The following is a 21,684-nucleotide window of genomic DNA, read 5'->3' as shown; positions in this document are numbered from 1 at the left end:
CCCACAGGAAAGGAGGAAAAAGAAATCATAAACAAAAGAAAATAGAATGAAAGAGAACAAAGTGAGCAAAAAAATAAAATGGTAGACTGAAGCCCTACACTAAATATAAACGGTCCACATACATCATTTAAAAGAAAGATTGAGTGGATAAAAAATAAAACAAAAAACATGACCCAACCACATGCTGTTTACAAGAAACTCACTTCAAATAAAACAACATAGGTGAGTTGAAGCAAAAGGATGAAAAACTATATACCATGTAAACACCAATCAAAATAAAACAAGAGTGGTTATATCAGTATCAGATAAAATAGATTTCAGAGCAAAGAAGATTATGAGGGATAGAGAGGGGCACAGCAATACTAAACGTGCATAATAAACAACAGAGCTGAAAATATCAGAAGTAAAACCTGACAGAACTGAAGGAGAAACAGAAAAATCCACAATTATAGTTGGAGATTTCAGCCTTTCTCTCAAAAACTGATAACCATATAGACAAAAAAAATCAGCAAAAGTAAAGAAGAATACAAGAACCTTATCGAAGAACAAAATCTAATCAATATTTATAGAACACTCACCCAACAACAGCAGAGTACATATGCTCTTCAAGGGCCAGTCTACTCAGGGCATAAAACAAAGCACAACAAACTTAAAAGAATTGAAATTATACAGATTATATTTCCTGAACATAATTGAATTAAACTAGAAATCCACAAAAGAAAAATAATGGGAACCTCCAAATGCATGGAAATTAAACAACATGCTTCTAAGCTATGAGTCAAAGATGAATTCTAAAATAAAAATATACTGAACTAAATGAAAATATAACATATCGAAGTTTGTATAACTAAAGCAGTGCTGAAAGGGAAATTTGTAACACTAAATGCTTACATTAGAAAAGAAAAAAAGCCTCAAATCAAATTAGTAATCTAAGCTTCTACCTCCCGAAAGTAGAACAGTAAGAGCAAAACAAACCAAAAGCAAGATGAAATTAAAATAGGAAAAAAAAAAAAAAAAGAAAATCAAGGGAATAAAACACTAGTTATTTGTAACAATTAATGAAATTGACAAACCTCTAGCAAGACTAATAAAAAGAAAACACAGAAATTACCAGTATCAGAAGTGAAACAGAAGCTATCACTATAGACCCTAAAGACATGAAAAGGATATTAAGAAAATGCTATGAACAATTCTACACATACATTTGAAATTACAATGAAATGAACCAACTCTTACAAAAGCACAAACTACCACAAGTCATTCAATATAAAATAGATCACTTGAATAATCCTAAAACTACTGAGGAAATTTAATTAGTGATTTCTAAACTCCTCAAAAAAGAAACCTTCAAGGCCAGAACTAGTTTCACTGGCAAATTTTACCAAACATTTAAGATTAACACAAATCCCCATAATCTTTGTCAGAAAATAGAAGAGAAAACAATTACTGACTTATTTTATGAGGTCAATATTAACCTGATACCAAAACCAGACAACGAAAACAACTGAATATATAACAGTAACTCTCATAAATATCTCTCAACAAAATATTAGCAAACAGAACCAAGTACTATATAAAAACAATTATCCTTATGATCAAGTGGAGTTTTATTCCAGGCATGAAAGGTTGGTTCAGTATTCAAAAACCAATCTACATAGCATACCATATTAACAGATTAAGAAGACAAAACAGATGATACTGAGGCAGAAAAAGCATTTGACAAATGTAAACACCCATTCATCATAAAAACTCTGAGAAAATTAAGAATAGAGGGGAACCGCCTCAACTTGATGAAGAGTAATTACAAAAAAAGTACAGCATGGCTGTGCATTCCTACTCAAAGAGGCTGAGGCAGGAGGATCCCTTGAGCCTAGGAGTTTGAGGCTGCAGTGAGGTACGATCACACCACAGAACTCCACTCATGGTGACAGACAGAGACCTTGTCTCAAAACAAAAACAACCCCCCCACCCAAAAAAACAACCTTACAGCTAACAACATAGTTAATGAAGACAGAATGCTTTTCTCCTAAGATCAGGAAGAAGGTAAGGATATCCACTCTCACCACTGCTACTAACTATATTACTCTTAAGTTTTAACCAGTATGAGGTATAGGGAGGGACACAGCAATATTAAACGTACATAATAAACAGGGCTGAAAATATCAGAAGCAAAATCTGACATAACTTAAAGGAGAAACAGACAAATTCACAATTACAGTTAGAGACTTTTCTTGCAGTAAGACAAGAAAAGGAAACAAACAGCGTATAGATCATAAAAGAAGAAATAAAACTATCCCTACTTGCAGATAGTATAATGGTCTTAGAAAATCCCAAGAAATCTATAAAACAAACTCCTAGAACAAATCAAGTCAGCAAGTTTACAGACAAAAGATTAACACAAAAACCAACTGCATTTCTATATTTGAGCAATGGACACATGGAAACAAAAGTTAAAAATATAGTATCATTTACAAGAGCTAAAAAAAAGAGAAATATCTGGGTGTAAATCTAACAAAAGACCTACAGGACCTGTATACTGAAAACTACAAAACACTGATGGAAGGAATCAAAGATCAACATTAATGGAGACATACACTGAGTTCACTGATCAGAAAACTCAATAAAGTTATCAATTCTCTGCTGCTAAAAGTATTACAATCGAAAAACGATATCAATTCTCTCCAAATTAGTAACAGGCTTAATAAAATTCCTATTAAAATTATTGCAAAACTTTTGTAGATTTAGACAAGATTATTCTAAAATTCATATAAAAAATTAGCTAAAACAATCTGTGAAAGGTAGAACAAAGTGGGAAGAATCATTCAATGTGCTTACTACACAGCTATAGTAATCAAGACTATGTAGTAATGATGCAGAGAAAGACATATGGAATAAAGGAATAGAATAGCAAACTGAAAAACAGCCCAACACAAGGATAGCCAACTGATTTTTCACAAAGGTACAAAACCAATTCAGTAAAGGAAGGATGGTTTTTTCTTTGTTCTTTTTATTTATTTATTTTTTTTGAGACAGGGTCTTCCTCTGTCACCCAGGCTGGAGTGAAGTGGCACAATCATGGCTCACTGCAGCCCCGACCTCCTGATCTCAAGTGATCCTCCCACATCAGCCTCCAGAGTAGCTGGGACTACTGGTGTGCATCACCATGCCTGGGTAATTTTTTTATTTTTGGAGACAGGGTCTCACTATGTTGCTTAGGCTGGTCTTGAATTCCTGGGTTCAGCCTCCCAAAGCACTAGGATTACAAGTATGAGCCACTGTGCACTACCACAGATAGCTTTTTTCAACAAATGATGCTGCAGCAATTGAACATCCACAGTCAAAAATAAGAATCTTTAAACTTCACACCTTATAAAAAATTAACTCAATAAACCATGGACTTAAACATAAAAGGTAAAATTATAAAACTTGTAAAACACAACACAGGAGAAAATCTTCAAGACCTAGGGCTTTGAGGAAGAGTTCTTAGACTTGACACCAGAAGCATGATCAAAACAAAGAAACAAACATTGATAAACTAGATTTCATCAAAATTAAAATCTTTGTTCTCTGAAAGACCCTGTGAAGGGGATGAAAAAACAAGCCATAAACTGGCAGGAAATATTTGCAAACCATGTATCTGACAAAGGACGCATATCTAGATTATATAAAGAACTCTCAAAACCTACAATAAAAAAACAAGCAATCCAATAAGAAAATGGACAAAAAGACATAAAGGGATTTTCACCCAAGAGGATACACAATATCTGATGGCAAATAAACACATAAGATGCTCAATATAACTGGTTGTTAGGAAACTGCAAATTAAGACCACAATAAGATACTACTACATACCTACCAGAACACCTAAAATAAAAAATAGTGATAATACCAAATGCTGGTGAGGATGTAGAGAAACTTATTTCTCACACATTGCTGGTAAGACTATACAATGGTACGGTCATTCTAAATGAGAGTTTGGCAGTTTCCTAAAAAAGTAAGACATACTTACCATATGACCTAGCCACAGCACACCTGGGCACTTACCCTAGAGAAATGAAAACTTAGGTGCACATAAAAATCTGGAACACAGTGTTCACAGCAGCTTTATTTTAATAGCCAAACCTGGACAAAATGAAAATGTCCTGCAATAAGCGAATGATTAAACATCTGTGGTACATCCATTCCATGGAATACTACTCTGTAATAAAAAGGAACAAACTACTGATACATGTGATAACTTGGATGGAATTCAAGGCCATTAAGCTGAGTGAAAAAAGCCAATCTCAAGAGGTCACATATAGAGAATGATGCCATTTTTATGACAGTCTTAATATGACAAAATAATAGAGATGGAGCATAAATTAGTCATTGTCAGGGGTTAAGGTTAGTGACAAGGTTGGCAGTAAAAATGGCTGTGACTATAAAAGAGTAGTGAGAGACAGAGCTTTGTGGTGATGGCATATTTCTGTATCTTGATTGTGTACGTGTGGAAAAAAGATATATGCAAACATTGAAACACTGTCAACTACTTAGTTTTGATATTGAAATATAAGTACATAAGATTTAACCATTGGGGAAAATTAGGCAAAGGGTTCACAGGACCTCTCTGTACTTGCAAGTTCAGGTGAATCTATAATCATTTCTAAATTAAAAGTGAGACAAACAAACCAAAAATAGTATCAAGCTAACCAGGCACTCTGAGACGGCTGAAAACTACTTCCAGGTCACACAAAACAACGTTAGAAATGGTCACTATCTTAAAGTTTATTTTAATGTGTCTTTCAGATTGTTTTGGCATAAATAAGGATTATATTGATATCCTATTTATTGAAAATTACTGAGTCATGAAAAATCAGAATATACAGAGATATAATCTAAAACATTTGTGGATTTTTTCTTTGCTCTTTTCATTTTGTTTTTTGTTTCATTTTCTGTTTGTTTGTGGATTTTTAGAGACAGCATAACATTTGTGGGTTTCATGTGTATGGGTTCAGCTACTCAAGAGCAACTCCCCAAATCCATAATATACATGTACAGGTTGAGCATCCCAAATCCGTAAGTCTGAAATCCTAAATTCTCCAAAGAAAATGCTCATTGGGGCATTTTATATTTTGGATTTTCAGATTTGGGATGCTCAACAGGTAAGAATATAATACAAATATTCAAAAATCTGACAAAAAAATCCCATATCTGAAATGCTTCTGGTCCCTAGCATCCCCAAGCATTTTGGATAAGAAATACTCAACCAGTATATGCCTGAAGCATGAATTTGAATGAGATGCTTTTTGGCATATGTTTAGGGGTAATTCACTAGTGAGTTAGCCAAGCTGACAGCTCAACATCTAAATTTCAATGTTTTTCCCTACTAGTCATCAAGTACAAATGTCATGTGACAGATTATATGCCACTGTCTTATTTTAAAATTTGGGAAACCGAGCAAGCCAAAGGTTTAGATTATGTTTGAAAAATTTGGGTTACTCAATAAAATTACTTCTTCACACTCATGCACAAATAATAATTTGTTTAAACATGGAAAACAGAATATAAAAATGTATTTATTCTTTAAGCAGTTATATAATCAATCATATACATTTATAATTTAACTGTATTCAAATCATCCCTTTGTAAGCTCTCTTAGGCTACAGGTTTTCAATAATTAATAATGTTTCTAAAATGTAACTGAAATTTCTCTAGCCTTAAGCCTAGGTTTAGTTCATGATGCTGCTAAAATTAAAACATGTTTTAAACAAACAGTATAATATTCTCCGTAGTTTAAAATATTTATTAAGGCATACTTCAGCCATCTTTCTATTAAACTAACCCCATCTCTTTTATCTTTTTCTTAAATGCCATGCTTTCTTACATTTGTGTATGTGTATATGTATGCGTATGTGCATATGTTTAGATGTATCTATAGTCATGTGCCACATAATGTTTTGGTCAATAACAGACAGCATATGCAAAGGCAATCTCATAAGATTATAATACATATTTTTACTGTATCTTTTCTATGTTTAGATATGTTACATACACAAATACCATTGTGTTCCAATTGCCTACAGTATTCAGTACAGTAACATGCCGTACAGTTTTGCAACCTAGGAGCAATAAGCTATATCACAGAAAGCCTACTGGTGTACAGTATACTCTGTGATATTTGCATAGTGACAAAATTGCCTAATGATGCATTTCTCAGAATGTATACTGGTTGTTAAGCAACATGTGACTATAGATAAAACTTTTCCTTTCCAAATGTAGTTTGATTTTGTCAATTAGTAACAGCTTAAAACAATATCAACAATACACACACAAAATGCCTTGTATCTACAGTTAACAACATTAAAATGGTCAATAAGCACATGAAAAGATGCTCAACATCATTTATCATTAGGGAACAGCAAATTAAAATCACAAGAGATACCATTACACATACATTAGAATGAGTAAAATAATTTTTTTAAAAAATGACAATACCACATACAGACAAGAATGTAAGGAAACTGGAACTCTCATACAACTGCTGGTGGGAATGCAAAATTTTACAGTCACTTTGGAAAACTGCTTGATAGTTTCTTACAAAGATAAATGTAAACTTAGTATATGACCCAGCAGTCACAATCCTAGGATTTCGTTTCATTTAAGTAAATACTTATGTTCACACAAAAACTTGAACATGAAAGCTTAGAGCAGCTTTGATTTTAATTCCAAAACCTGGAAACAACTCAAATGTCCCTCAAGCAGAAGTAGCTAAACAAACTGTGATATATCCCTATAATGGAAGACTATACAACAATTTTTAAAAAGTATTGGTATATGCAACAACGTAGGTGATCCTCAAATAAATTTCACTAAGTGAAAGAAATAAGACTCAAAAGGCTACAAGTTATATGATTCCATAAGTGAATTCAGTGGGTAGGGAGTGATGACACTGTTTTGCATCCTGACTGTATCTTGCATTTGCTAAAAACATTCAAATACACAATAAAAATATTGAAATTTACTGTACGTAAATTTTAAAATTAATTATTTTAATGTTTCTATATATACAGAAGATTTTTCCTACCTCACATTAGTTTCATCGTTAAATTCTTCAGCCCACTTCTTCCTTGACTGTGCAGTAGTGGAACCATCTAAACGGTAATAGTCAATGTTTCGAAGCCACTTCCCCTCACCTGAAAATTTAACAAAAGAACACAAAAGGAATTTGATATATCACTCTGCTTACTAGTAAGAACAGATTTTCCACCTTGCTCATCATTTAAAAGTAGGTTATATACATTCTATTTGTATGGCAAAATACATTATATACTTTTCTTAATCAAGGAATAATTATATTACAAATAAATTCACCACAGATTTCATTCAAATAGATAGTGATGAGCACAGGTATTTTTAAAACCTATTTCATCTACACGAGAATTTCTTAAAAGGGTTTCCTTGATTAGAATCCATAAAACTGTCAAAAGAATATGATTAAACTTATATTTTGTTCATGAGGCATGCTTTTAGTTGTATCTGTAAATGGCCATGTTTTTCTCCTTATCAACAACTTGATAATGATCAAATAAAAATCAGAGATAAAGAATACCTTTATTCATTCACTGAACAAATACTTACTGAATGCCTACTATGTGCCAAAAATTATTCTATGGGGTATACACAAATTTCAGTGTATGTTTCCATTTCAAAAGTGGTGTGTGTGTATGTGTGTGTGTAAAGGAGTACGACTTTATGAGTTAACGATATGACATGACAATTTTAGACAGTGAGGGAAAGTTTTTTTTTGTTGTTTAATCTATACCAGGAAGAAGTGAGGTGAAATTTTACCCAAGACGTGCACTGATACTATAATACCAAGAGATTAAGGGCATATGACATTTTTATATTTTATCATACGTAATTTCTATTCTAATTATTTAACTGTAAACACAATGCTACTATTTCCCATCCAAGCAAAATTCTATCATGCCCCAGAGCCTTAAAATAAAAGTTAACAAAACTGAGATTTATTTATGTCTTTCCAGCAAGCTCTTTAAATTTAGTACATTAGTCAAAAAAAAGATGCTTTTCCACATGTTTCTTACCTATATCTTCACTGATACAGAAAATCCAGAATTTCCTTGTTAAAAATTCATTAATGCTTATGAAAGTCATTTTATTTATTTATTTTTTTCCAGTTAGAAAAAAAGGCATACACATCCAAGGAAAAAAGAATTTGAGATGGATAGTTGGATAAAAAGGTAAGAGGCTGGAGTCACATTTGCATTAATTGTTCACTTGAACAGGATAATTATTAAAACAAACAATCATAAATGAATGGAAAATGATATGACTATTTTAAAAAGCATTTCAACATACTCACCTTTTATTATAATGCAAATGAATATGTCTAATACCACCTCGATGAATCCAACACTTAAAAACTGATAGAGTCACTATAGGTTAGTAGTTAAGAACACAGACTTTGGAGTGACACTCCCTGAGTTTAATCTCAGTTTCACCATTTACTAACATTTTCACTTATGGCAAGTAATTAAACTCCTTGTGCCTCAGTTTCTTTATCTGTAAAATGAAGATAATCAGAGTACCTATTGCATAGGGTTGTTATGAGGATTAAATGAGATAATATTTTAAAAACTACTTAGAATGGTGCCTGTCACACGGTAATTAAAAGCTTACTGAGTACTTAATATTATCACTCAAGATCCCATGACAAATTACACCTGCCTCTATTACGGCACATAATATATGTGTCTGATCCTCTTCCACACCATGATTTCCTGTAGTACCCCTTAAATCTTGCTCAGTAATCAATACACAGTAGTAGTGGTAATGGTAGTGATAGTGGTAACAGTAGTAACTCGAAAGCAGACCAATCTGATAAGTAAACATTTGCTAAAGATAATTTACAAAATCAGAAATAAACTAGCAAGCATATAAAAAAAAAGTACAACCCTATTAGTGGTCAAAAAATTATGGACGAAAACAATGACAACTGTTTTTGCCCATTAAAGATGAAGAAAATGCAGTTACAATACACATTAAAATAAGCATTTTCCATTTATTGATGGTAGTATATTGGCATATTTTTGTAACATAGGTTTTTCAATAATGAAAAACTGCCAGAACATAGAATCTAATCAAATTTATAGTGATAATAGAAAAAAAATATATTTAAGCTTATATTTAACTACAGTCAAATGTAAAAATACACAAATATATGTTAAAGATATGCCAATAAGTGACTCTAGAAACAAAGAAAGCGGGGCAATGAGAAAGATAAAAAGTGCAAGTATATACCTAGGAAAATGCCTAACTGGGGCATCATTCTCGGTATAAAAAAACTAGGGAAGATCCAGATAAGGGTAACTTATTTCCTTACCAGTTCAACAAGTATTTACTACGGACCTACTACATGTCTAGCTTGGTGCTAGACAAAGAGTATACAAAAATGGGTAGTAATGAACCTGTCTTCAATGATACAGATCTGTATGAGACAGACATGATTCCCATACAACATGGAGCACTCTGGGAAGTCCCGTGGAGTTATCTGTTCTCTCACACTCCCTATTTCCCCTTACCTACAGACCCTGGCAAACACCATTCTATTTTATGTCTCTACAAATTTCACTACTCTAGGAACCTCATAATAGGAATCAAGTAATATTTGTCCTTTTCAGACTGGCTTAGATCACTTAGCATATTGTCTTCAAGATTCATACATGTTCCACCATGTGTCAAAGTTTCCTTCCTTATTAAGGCTAAATTATGTTCCACTGTATGTATATGCCGCATTTTGTTTATCCACTTATCTGTCGATGGACACTTGACTTTCTTCCATGATTTGGTCATTATGAATAATGTTGCTATAATGTGGGTGTACAAATACAAATACTTCTCTAACACCCTGAACTCTATTCTTTTGGGTATATACCCAGAAGTGGTACTTCTGGATCTCATGGTAATACTATTTTTAATTTTTTGACGAACACCACACTGTTTTCCACAGCAGCTATACCATTTTACATTCTAACCAACAGTACACAAGGGTTCCAATGTCTCCATATTCTCACCAACTCTCATTATTGTTTTTTCATAGTAGCCCATCCTAATTGGTATGTGGTGGTATCTCAATACAGTTTTCATTTGCATTTCCCTAAGGATTAGTGATGCTAGGCATCTTTTCATGTGCTTCTTGGCCATTTGTGTATTATTTTTAAAGAAATGTCTATCAACTCTTTTGCCCATATTTAAATCAGGTTATTTTTATTGTTGTGTTGTAGGAATCCTTCATGTATTTTTGACATTAACCCCTTACCAGATATATGATTTGCAAATATTTTTCCCATACGGTAGGTTGCCTTTTTACTCTGTCGAAATGGTAAATTTTATGTTATATATATATTTACCATACTACTAAAAAGAAAAAACTACCTATAAAAAGAGCCCAGGCCAAGATGGCTTCAACGCTGAATTCCAACAAACATTTAAAGAATAATTAAGCTCGATGCTTTACAAACAATTCCAAAAAAACAGAAACACGAACACACACCAACTCATTCAATCAGGGCAGTACTGGGGAAGGAGGTAGAATAAGATGGCTGAACAGAAGCTTCTACTGATCAACCTCCCAGCAGATATGGCAAATGTTATGACTATCTAAACAAAAAAGCACCGTCATAAGAAATAAAAATCAGGTGAGCAATTATAGTACCTGATCTTAACTTCATATCACTGAAAGAGGCACAGAAGGGGGAAAAACAATCTTGAATTGCCAATGCACCTGCTACCTCAACCCCCAGAAGTGGCCACGTAGCATGGGGAGAGAATCAGTGCACTTGGGTGCAGTGATCAGAGGGCTTTGAATTGGAACTCAGCCTACTCCCATGAAGGGAGCACATAAACCACCCAAACCAGAAGGGAATCATCCATCATAGTGATCAGAACTTGAGTTTCGGTAAGTCACGCCATAGTGGGCGAAAGTGCACTGGGGTCCTAAATAAAACTGAAAGGCTATCTAGGCCAGAAGGACTGCAACTTCTGGGCAAGTCCTAGTGCTGTAAAGGACTTGGAGCCAGTAAAATGGGGGCACTCGACCTAGTGAGATACCACTGGGGCGGCTAAGAGAGTACTTATGCCACCACTCCTCACTCCTCCAATTCCAGGCAGTGCAGCTTAGAACTTCAAAAGAGACCTCCGCTTTCTACTTGAGGAGAGAAGAGGGAAGAGAAAAAGCACTTTGTTTTGCAACTTGGATACCAGCTCAGTCACAGTAGGACAGGGCCCTACGCAGAATTGTGAGGCCCCCATTTCAGGCCCTAGCTCCCTGGGCCAGAAGGCAACCCATTCCCTTGAATCAAGGGACCTAGTCATGGCAGGATTCATCACCTGCTGACCAAAGAGCCTGAATAATCAGCAGCAATAACCAGGTAGTACACATTGTGGGCCATGGATTAGACTGCAATGTGTTAGGTTATGGTGAGACCCAGCATATTAGAAGTTGTGGTGGCTACAAAGAGAGACTCTTCCTGCTTGAGAAAAGGAGAGGGAAGAGTAAAGGGGACTTTATCTAGCAGTGTAGGTACCATGTCGGCCACAATGGGCAAAAGCAACAAATGGGCTCTTGGGGTCCCCAATTCCAGGCCTTAGCTCTTGAATGATATTTGTGGACTGAGCCTGGGGCAGAGTGGAGCCCACTTCCCTGAAGGATGAGTCTCTGGCTGACAGCATTCACCAAAAGCTGACTAAACAGCCCTTAGGCCTTAAGTGAACACTGGTGGTACACTGGCAGTACTCTGTGGGCCTGTCCTGGTAGTGGCCATGAAGAGAGGCTCCTCTGCCTGAGGAAAAGAAAGAAAAGAGTAGGAAGGACTTTATTTTGTTACTTCCATGCCAGTTTAGCCATAGTAGAATAAAGCACCAAGTATATTTCTAACATTTCTGGCTCTCAGACAGCATCTCTATACCTGCCCAGGGACTGAGAAAATTTGTCAACGTGAAGGGAAAGACCCAATACTGGCAGGCTTCACCGCCTGCTGAATGTACAGCCCTTGGGCCTTGAGCAAACATAGGCAGTAACCAAGTAGTGGTTACAGTGGGCCTTGGGCAAGACCCACTGCTCTGCTGGCTTAAGATCTGACCAAGTGCTATACCAGCAGTGGTAGCCACAGGGGTGCTTGTGTCACCCACCCCCCCATCCCCAGCTCCAGGCAACTCAGCACAGAGAGACTCCATTTGTTTGGGAGAAAGTAAAGGAAGAGAATAAGAGTCTCCATCTGGTAATCCAGACAATTCTTTTGGATCTTACCCAAGACCATCAAAATGGTACCTCTACAAGGCTGCAAGAACTACAGCGTCACTGGCCTTAGGGTGACCCCTAATGTGGATACAGCTGCAGTGACCAAAAAGTTAGATCACAACACCCAAGTCCCTCCAAATACCTGGAAAGTCTTCCCAAGAATGACAGGTACAAACAAGCCCAGACTGCAAAGACTACAATAAATACCTAACTCTTCAATGCCCAGACACCAATGAAAATCCATAAGCATCAAGACCATTTAGAGAAATATGACCTCATCAAATGAACTAAACAGGGAATGGGGGAAAATCCAGGAAAGATAGAGATATGTGACCTTCCAGACAGAGAACACAAAATAGCTGATTTGAGGAAACAATGAAATTCAAGATAACACAGGAGGAATTCAGACTCCAATGAGATAAATTTAATGAAGAGGCTGAAATAATTAAAATGAATAAAGCAGACATTCTGGAGTCAAAAAAAATGCAATTGACATACTAAAGAATACGTACGAGTCTCTTAATAGCAAAACCGATAAAACAAAAGAAAGAATTAGTGAGCTTGAAGATAAGCTACTTGAAAATACACAGTCACAGGAGACAAAAGAGAGAAGAATAAAAAAGAATAAAGCATGCCTACAAGGCCTAGAAAATCGCTATAAAAAAAAGCAAATCTAAGAGATATCAGCCTTAAACAGGAGGTAGAGAGAAAGACTGGCATAGAAAGTTTATTCAAAGGGATCATAACAGAGAACATCCTAAATCTAGAGAAAGATACTAATATTCAAGTAGAAGAAGGTTATAGAATATCAAGCAGATCTAACCCAAAAAAGATTACTTCAAGGCACTTAATAAACTCCCAAACGTCAAGGATAAAGAAAGGATCCTAAAAGCAGCAAGAAAAAAGAAACAAGTAACATACAATGGATCTCCAATATGTCTGGCAGCAGACTTTTCAATGGAAATCCTTCAGGCCAGGAGAAGAGAGGCATGAAATATTTAAAGTGCTCAAGGAAAAAACTTTTACCCTAGAATAATATAAATGGATAAAATATCCTTCAAACATGAAAGAAAAATAAAAACTTCCCAGATAAACAAAAGCTTAGGGATCTCATCAACACCAAACCTGTCCTACAATAAAGGCTAAAGGAAGTAATTAATCAGAAACAAAAGGACATGAATGAGCAATAAGAAATCCTCTAAAGGTACAAAACTCACTAAAAACAGTAAGTACACAGAAAAATACAGAATATTATAATAGTGTAACTGTGGTGTATAAATTACTCTTATTATAAGTAGAAAGACTAAATGTTGAAGCAACAAAAATAATAACTTCAACAACATATCACGACATAGTACAGTAAGATATAAACAGAAACAACAGAAAGCTAAAAAGTGGGGGAACAAAGATAAAGTGTAGAATTTTTATTAGTTTTCTTTTTGCCTGTTTGTTTCTCTGTTTATAAAAATAGTGTAAAGTTATTATCAGCTTAAAATAATGAGAATTTAAGAATTTCCAAGCCTCATGGGAGCCACAAACCAAAAAAATATAATGGATAAACAAACAAACAAAAAGGAAGAAACTACACCATACCACTAGAGAAAATCACCTTCATTAAAAAGAAGACAAGAAGGAAGGAAAGAAGACAAGCCCAAAAAACAACCAGAAAACAAATAACAAAACGGCAGGAGTAGGTCCCTACTAATCAATAATAACATTTAGTGTAAATGGACTAAACTCTCCAATCAAAAGACAAAGTGGCTCAATGGATTTTAAAAAATACCCAATGATCTGATGCCTACAAGAACACACTTCACCTATAAAGATACACATAGACTGAAAATTAAGGGGTAAGAAAAGATATTCCATGCCAATGGAAATCAAAAAAGATCAGTAACAGCTATACTTATATAGGACAAAATAGATTTCAAGACAAAAACTGTAAGAAGAGACAAAGAAGGATACTACATAATGATACAGTTCAATTCCACAAGAGGATATAACAATTTAAAATATATATGCACTCAACACTGGAGCACCCACATATATAAAGCAAATATTGTTAGAGCCAAAGAGAGAGATAGACGTCAATACAATACTAGCTGAAGACTTCAACACTACACATAGAAAATCAACTAAGAAACATCGCACTTCATCTACACTATAGACCAAATGGACCTGATACATATTTACAGAACATTTCATCCAACAGCCACAGAATACACATTCTTTCTCCTCAGCATGTGGATCATCCATATGTTAGGTCACAAAACAAGTCTTAAAACATCAAAAACAACTTGAAATAATATCAAGTATCTTCTCTTACCACAGTGGAATAGAAGGAGAAATTAATAACGAGGTATTTCAGAAACTATAGAAATACATAGAATTTAAACAACACATTCCTAAATGACCAGTAGGCCAATGAAGGAATTAAGAAGGAAATTGAAAATTTTCTTTAAAAAATGATAATGGAAACAGAACATACCAAAAAATAGAAGACAGAGGGAAAGCAGTGCTAAGAGGAAAGCTTATAGCTATAAATGCCTGTATCAAAAAAGTAGAAAAACTGAAAATAAACAGTATTAACAAGGCATCTTAAAGAATTAGAGGCCGGTCACAGTGACTCACGCCTGTAATGACAGCACTTTGGGAGGCCGAGGCGGGTGGATCACCTGAGGTCAGGAGTTTGAGACCAACCTGGCCAATATAGTGAAACCCTGTCTCTACTAAAAATACAAAAAGTAGTCGGGTGTGGCGGCAGGCGCCTGTAATCCCAGCTACTCAGGAAGCTGAGGCAGAAGAATCGTTTGAACCTGAGAGGCGGAGGTTGCAGTGAGCCAAGATTGTGCCACTATATTCCAGCCTGGGCGACAAAGCGAGACCTTGTCTCAAAAAAGAAAAAAAAAAAAAAAAAAAGAGAGAGAAGAGAAGAATTAGAAAAGCAAGAACAAACCAAGCCCAGAATTAGTAGAAGGAAAATAAAGATCAGAGCAGGAATAAATAAACTTGAAATAAAGAAAACAATACAAAAGATCAATGAAACAAAACACTGGCTTTTTGAAAAAAACAAACGAAACTGACAAACTTTTAGACAGACTAAGCAAAAAAGAGAGAAGACCCAAATAAGTAAAATCAGAGATGAAAATAAAGACATTACAACTGTTACCGCAGAAATTCAAAGAATCATTAGTTACTATTATCAGCAACTATATGCCAATAAATTGGAAAACCTAGAAGAAATGGATAAATTTCTAGACACTTACAACCTACCAAGTTTGAACTGTGAAGAAATCCAAAACTTGAACAGACCAATAAAAAGTAATGAGATTGAAGCCATAATAAAAAGTTACCCAGCAAAGAAAATCCCAGGACCCGACAGCTTCACTGCTGAATTCTATCAAACATTTAAATAAGAAATAAGACCAATCCTACTCAAAATATTCTGAAAAGTAGAGAAGAGAATACTTCCAAACTCATTTTACAAGGCCAGTATTACCCTGATAACAAAACCAGATAAACACACATAAAAAAAAATTTAAACTATATGCCAATATCACTGGTGAATACTGATGTAAAAATCCTGAACAAAACAGTAGCAAACTGAATTCAATAATGAAATGATCATCCATCATGACCAACTGGGGCTTATCCCAGGGATGCAAGAATGGTTCAACATATACAAATTGATGTGATACATCATATCAACAGAATGAAAGACAAAAACCATATGATCGGCTGGGCGTAGTAGCTCACGTCTATAATCCCAGCACTCTGGGAGGCTGAGGCAGGTGGATCACTCGAGGTCAGGAGTTCAAGACCAGTCTGGCCAACATGGTGAAACCTTGTCTCTACTAAAAATGCAAAAATTAGCTGGGTACGGTGGCACACACCTATAATCCCAGCTACTCGGGAGGCTGAGGCAGGAGAATCACTTGAACCTGGAAGGCAGAGATTGCAGTGAGCCAAGATCACACCATTGCACTCCAGCCTGGGCAACAGAGCGAGACTCTGTCTCAAAAAACAAACAAAAAAAACAACAACAAAAAACAAAACCATATGATCATTTCAATTCATGTTAAAAAAGTGTTTGACAAAATTCAACATCCCTTTATGAAAAAACACTAAAAACACTAAGTACATAAGGAACATACCTCAAAATAATAAAAACCATCTATGACAGACCCATAGCTAGTATCATACTAAAGAAAGAAAAATTAAAAGGCTTTCCTCTAAGTTCAAGAACATGACAAGGATGCCCCACTTCCATCACTGTTATTAAACACAGTAGTGGAAGTCCTAGGTAGAGTAATTAGACAAGAACAAGAAATAAGGGGTATCAAAATTGGAAAGAAAAAAATCAAATTATCCTTGTTTGCAGATGATCTGATCTTAACTTGGAAAAATCTGAAAACTCCGCCAGAAAACTATTAGAAATGATAAAGAGATTCTGTGAAGTGGCAGGATATAAACCCAATATATACAAATCAATAGCATTTCTATATACCAACAGCAAACAACCTGAAAGAGAAATAGAGAAACTTACAAATTAAAAAAAAAAAATTTTAAGACATCAAGAAAGTAATCCCATGTACGATAGCTATAAATTAAATACTTAGGAATTAATGAAAGAAGTGAAAGATCTCTACAGTGAAAACTATAAAACAATGCTGAAAGAAACTGAAGACACAAAATCATAAGAGATATTCCAGGTTCAGGGATTGGAAGAATCAGTATTATTAAAATGTCCATACTACCCAAAGCAATCTACAGATTCAATACAATCTGTATAGAATACCAGTGACATTCTTCACAGAAATACAAAAACCAACTCTAAAATGTATATGGAAGCATAAAAGACCCAAAATAGCCAAAGCTATACTAGGCTAAAAGAACAAAACTGGAAGAATCACATTACCTGACTTTATACTACAGAACTGTAGTAACCAAAACACTATGGTACTGGCATAAAAACACATACATCAACACAATAGAGAACGCTGAGATAAATGCATATATCTGCAGTGAACTCATTTTTGACAAAGTTGCCGTGAGTATACCCTGGGGAAAAGACAGTCTATTCAGCAAATGGTGCTGGGAAAAATTGGATATCCATACACAGGAGAACAAAACTAGACTTCTATCTCTCATCATATATAAAACTCAAGTCTAAATGGATTAAAGACCTAAATGGATTCAAGACCTTAGACCTCAAACTGTAAATCTACTACAAGAAAACACTGGGGAAACTCTCCAGGACATCAGACTAGGCAAAGATTTTTTGAGTAATACTCGACAAGCAGAGGCAACAAAAGCAGAAACGGACAAATGTGATTTCATCAAGTTAAAAAGCTTCTGCACAACAAAGGATACAGTCAACAAAGGGAAGAGACAACCCACAGGATGGGAGAAAATATATGCAAACTACCCATCTGACAAGCGATTAATAACCGGTATAAAGAACTCAAATAACTCTACAGGAAAAAAAATCTAATAATCTGGTTTTAAAATCGACAAAATAATAGTCATTTCTCAAAAGAAGGCATACCGATGGCAAACAGGTACAGGAAAAGGTGCTCAACATCATTTATCATCAGAAAAATGCAAATCAAACTATGAGATATCTTCCCACCCCAGTTAACTTGGCTTTTATCCAAAAGTCAGGGAGTAACAAATACTAGAGAGGACTTGGAGAAAAGGTAACTCTTATACACTGTTGGTCGGAATATAAATTAGTAAAACCACTATGAAGAACAGTTCAGAGGTCCCTCAAAAAATTAAAAACAGAGCTACCATAGAATCTACCAATCCCGGTCAGACGCAGTGGCTCACTTCTGTAATCCTAGCACTTTGGGAGGCCAAGGCAGGCAGATAACCTGAGGTCAGGAGTTTGAGACCAGCCTGGCCAACATGGTGAAACCCTGTCTCTACCAAAAAATACAAAAATTAGCTGGGCATGGTAGTGCACACCTGTAGTCCCAGCTACTGGGGAGGCTGAGGTGGGAGAATCCCTTGAACTCAGGAGGTGGAGGTTGCAGTGAGCCAAGATCACACCACTGTACTCCAGCCTAGGTGACAGAGCAAGGCCTTGTCTCCCCCAACCAAAAAAAAAAAAAAAAGAATCCAGCAATCCCACTCCTAGGTATATACCCAAAATAATGGAAATTGGTATATCGAAGACATATCTGCACTTTCATGTTTATTGTAGCACTATTCACAACAGCCAAGACTTGGAGACAACCTAAGTGTCCATCAACAGATGAATGGATAAGGAAAATGTGATACATACAATGGAGTAGTATATAGCCATAAAAGAGAAAGATCCTGTCATTTACAACAACATGGATGAACTGGAGGTCATTAAGTGAAATAAGCCAGGCAGAGAAAGACAAACTTTGTATGTTGTCATTTATTTGTGGGATCTAAAAATAAAAATAATTGAACTCATGGAGATATAGAGTAGAAGGATGGTTACCACAGGCTGGGAAGGGTAGTGGGTGGTTGGGGTGGAAGTACGGATGGTTAACAGGTACAAATATATAGTTGGAATGAATAAGAATTAGTATTTGTTAGCATAACAGGGTGACTACTGTCAAAAATAATTTAATTGTATATTTTTAAATAACTAAAAGAGTATAATTGGATTTTCTGTATCACAAAGGATAAATGTTTGAAATGACAGATATCCCATTTACCCTGATGTAATTATTATCCATTGCATGCATATATCAAAATATCTCATGTAACCCATGAATACGTAACACCTACCATGTACCCACAAAAATTACAAGGAAAAAATCAGACATATTATTGGAGTCAGGAGGAGGAAAGTCGGTACTGAGGAGTCTCACTGGACATGAAAGATGAAGAATGGATAGGAATTAATCAGGTGAAGAAGATAGTGTGGGTGGAGAGAGCATTGCAGGCAGACAGAAACATAGTCATCAGTCAGCAGTAAAAGCAAGAAGAGATTAGCAGACAATCTATGTTACTGGTTATAAAATAAATGCAAATTAAAACAAATACAAGATATCATTATTCACCTATTAAGAAAGGTTTTAGTTATTATGGCAACGGTGTAGTGATCATTCAAGGATTGCTACTAGGAGTACTAATCCAACTGTTCTGGAAAGTAAGTTGACAATGTTTCAAAAGGCCTAAAAAAGATCATACCTGTTGGTAAATGATTTCTCCTCTTAGGAATCTATCTTAAGCAAAAAAGTTTAAAACGCAGATATAAATTTATGTATAAAAATTTAAAATGTTAAAAAATTAGGCCAGATGTGGTAGCTCATGCCTGTAATTCCAGTGCTTTAAGAGGCCAAGGTGGGCGGATCACTTGAGGCCAGGAGTTCAAGACCTGGCCAACACGGCAAAAACCCCATCTCTACAAAAAATACAAAAATTAGCCAGGCGTGGTGGCACACACCTGTAATCCCAGCTACTCAGGAGGCTGAGGCACAAGAATCACTTGAACCCAGGAGGCAGAGGCTGCAGTGAGCCAAGACTGCTTGACTGCACTTCAGCTTGGGTGACAGAGTGAGACCCTGTCTCTTAAAAAAAAAAAAAAAAGTTGAAAAATTAGAAAAAGCAATCAAATGATTAAGCAAGTTATGTACAGCCATATGATGGAATATTATACAGCCAATATTATATATGCAAGATATAATAATACTTTCATAATCAGTACAAATAAAAAAAGCCAATTAAAACATTCCATTGCCAACAACAAAAAACAATAGCAAACTGAATCCAGGACCATATAAAAAGAATTATACACCATGACAAGTGGGATTTATCCCAGGTATGAAAGGTTGGTTTAACATCTGAAAATCAAAGTAATACACTATGTTAATAGAATGGGGGAAAAAAAACCATGACATGATCATCTCAATAGCTGCAGAGAAATCAAGATAGTATGTCACACTCTTTCATGATAAACACATTCAACAAACTAGAAAGAGAAGACTATTTCCTCAACTTAACAGTATCTATGAAACTAACATCATACAAAATATTGAAAAACTGGATTCCTTCACACTATGATTAGAGACAAGACAAGGATGTCAGCTCTTGCCACTTTAACTCAACATTGTACTTGAGGTTTTAACCAGGGCAACTGGATAAGTGAACAAATAAAAGGCATTCAGATTAGAAAGGAAATTATCTGTAATTGCAGATGACATGATCTTGTATACAAAAATCCTAAAGAATTCACTAAGAACAAATTTCACTCAGCCTCAGAAATAAAATATGTACAAATACATTTAACAAAAGTGTAAAATGTATACTCTGCAAAATATAAAATATTGGTGAAATAAATAAAAGACCTAAATAAATGGCAAAACACCCTATATTCATGGATAAGACATAATATTATTAAGATGGCAGTACTTCCTAAAATTACCATACATTCAACACAATCCCTATTAGCATCTAAGCTGACTTCTTTGTAGAAATTTATAGGGGATTCTAAGGTTGATGTGGAATTCCAAGAGATCTGGAATAGCCACACTTTCCAATTTCAACATTACTTTCAAAGCGATGGTAATGAAATAGTGCAGTATTAGCACAGGGACTGACATATAGATCAATGGAATAGAATTGAGGGTTAGGAAACAAATACGTATCTCCATCATCAATTCCTTTTTTTTTTTTTTTTTTTTTGAGACGGAGTCTCGCTCTGTCACCCAGGCTGGAGTGCAGTGGCCTGATCTCAGCTCACTGCAAGCTCCGCCTCCCGGGTTCACGCCATTCTCCTGCCTCAGCCTCCCGAGTAGCTGGGACTACAGGCGCCTGCCACCTCGCCCGGCTAAGTTTTTGTATTTTTAGTAGAGACGGGGTTTCACTGTGTTAGCCAGGATGGTCTCGATCTCCTGACCTCGTGATCCGCCCGTCTCGGCCTCCCAAAGTGCTGGGATTACAGGCTTGAGCCACCGCGTCCGGCCCATCAATTCCTTTTTAATGAGAGTGACAAAAGCCATTCAATAAAGAAAGAATATTTTTTTCAACAAACAGTCCTGGGACAAATGGATAACCACAGCAAAAGATTGAAGTTGAGCCTTTACCTCATATCATGCATAAAAATTAACTCAAAATGGATCAACGATCTAAGTGCAAGCACTAAAACTATAAAACTCTTTTAAGCAAACACAGGGGTTAAATCTTCACAACTTTTTATTTCGAAATGGTTTCTTAGATACGACACTAAAAGCACAAGCAACAAAAGAAAAAATAAATTGGAGGTCAACAAAATAAAATATTTTTGTGCATCAGAGGACACACTCAAGAAATCAACAGATGGCCAGGTATGGTGGCTCACACCTGTAATCCTAGCACTGTGGGAGGCCAACGAGGGAGGACTGCTTGAGCCCAGGAGTTTAAGA

At 35.5% G+C, this 21,684-nt stretch overlaps 1 protein-coding gene across 10 annotated transcripts in view; it reads right to left on the bottom strand.

The window, feature by feature from the left end:
* Positions 1-21,684, bottom strand: part of LOC105464243 (ATRX chromatin remodeler) — a 284,777-nt gene that overhangs the window by 61,955 nt on the left and 201,138 nt on the right. For all 10 annotated transcript variants that reach the window (XM_011711962.2, XM_011711997.2, XM_011711976.3 and 7 more), the window contains one exon: positions 7,064-7,172. In XM_011711962.2, coding sequence (XP_011710264.2) covers positions 7,064-7,172 — 109 coding nt within the window. The remainder of the gene's footprint in view (positions 1-7,063; positions 7,173-21,684) is intronic.

Source organism: Macaca nemestrina, chromosome X, assembly GCF_043159975.1.
Source record: "Macaca nemestrina isolate mMacNem1 chromosome X, mMacNem.hap1, whole genome shotgun sequence".
Classification (NCBI taxonomy): Eukaryota; Metazoa; Chordata; class Mammalia; order Primates; family Cercopithecidae; genus Macaca; species Macaca nemestrina.
Note: the sequence above shows the minus strand (reverse complement) of the source record. Positions and strands in the feature narration are given on the sequence as shown.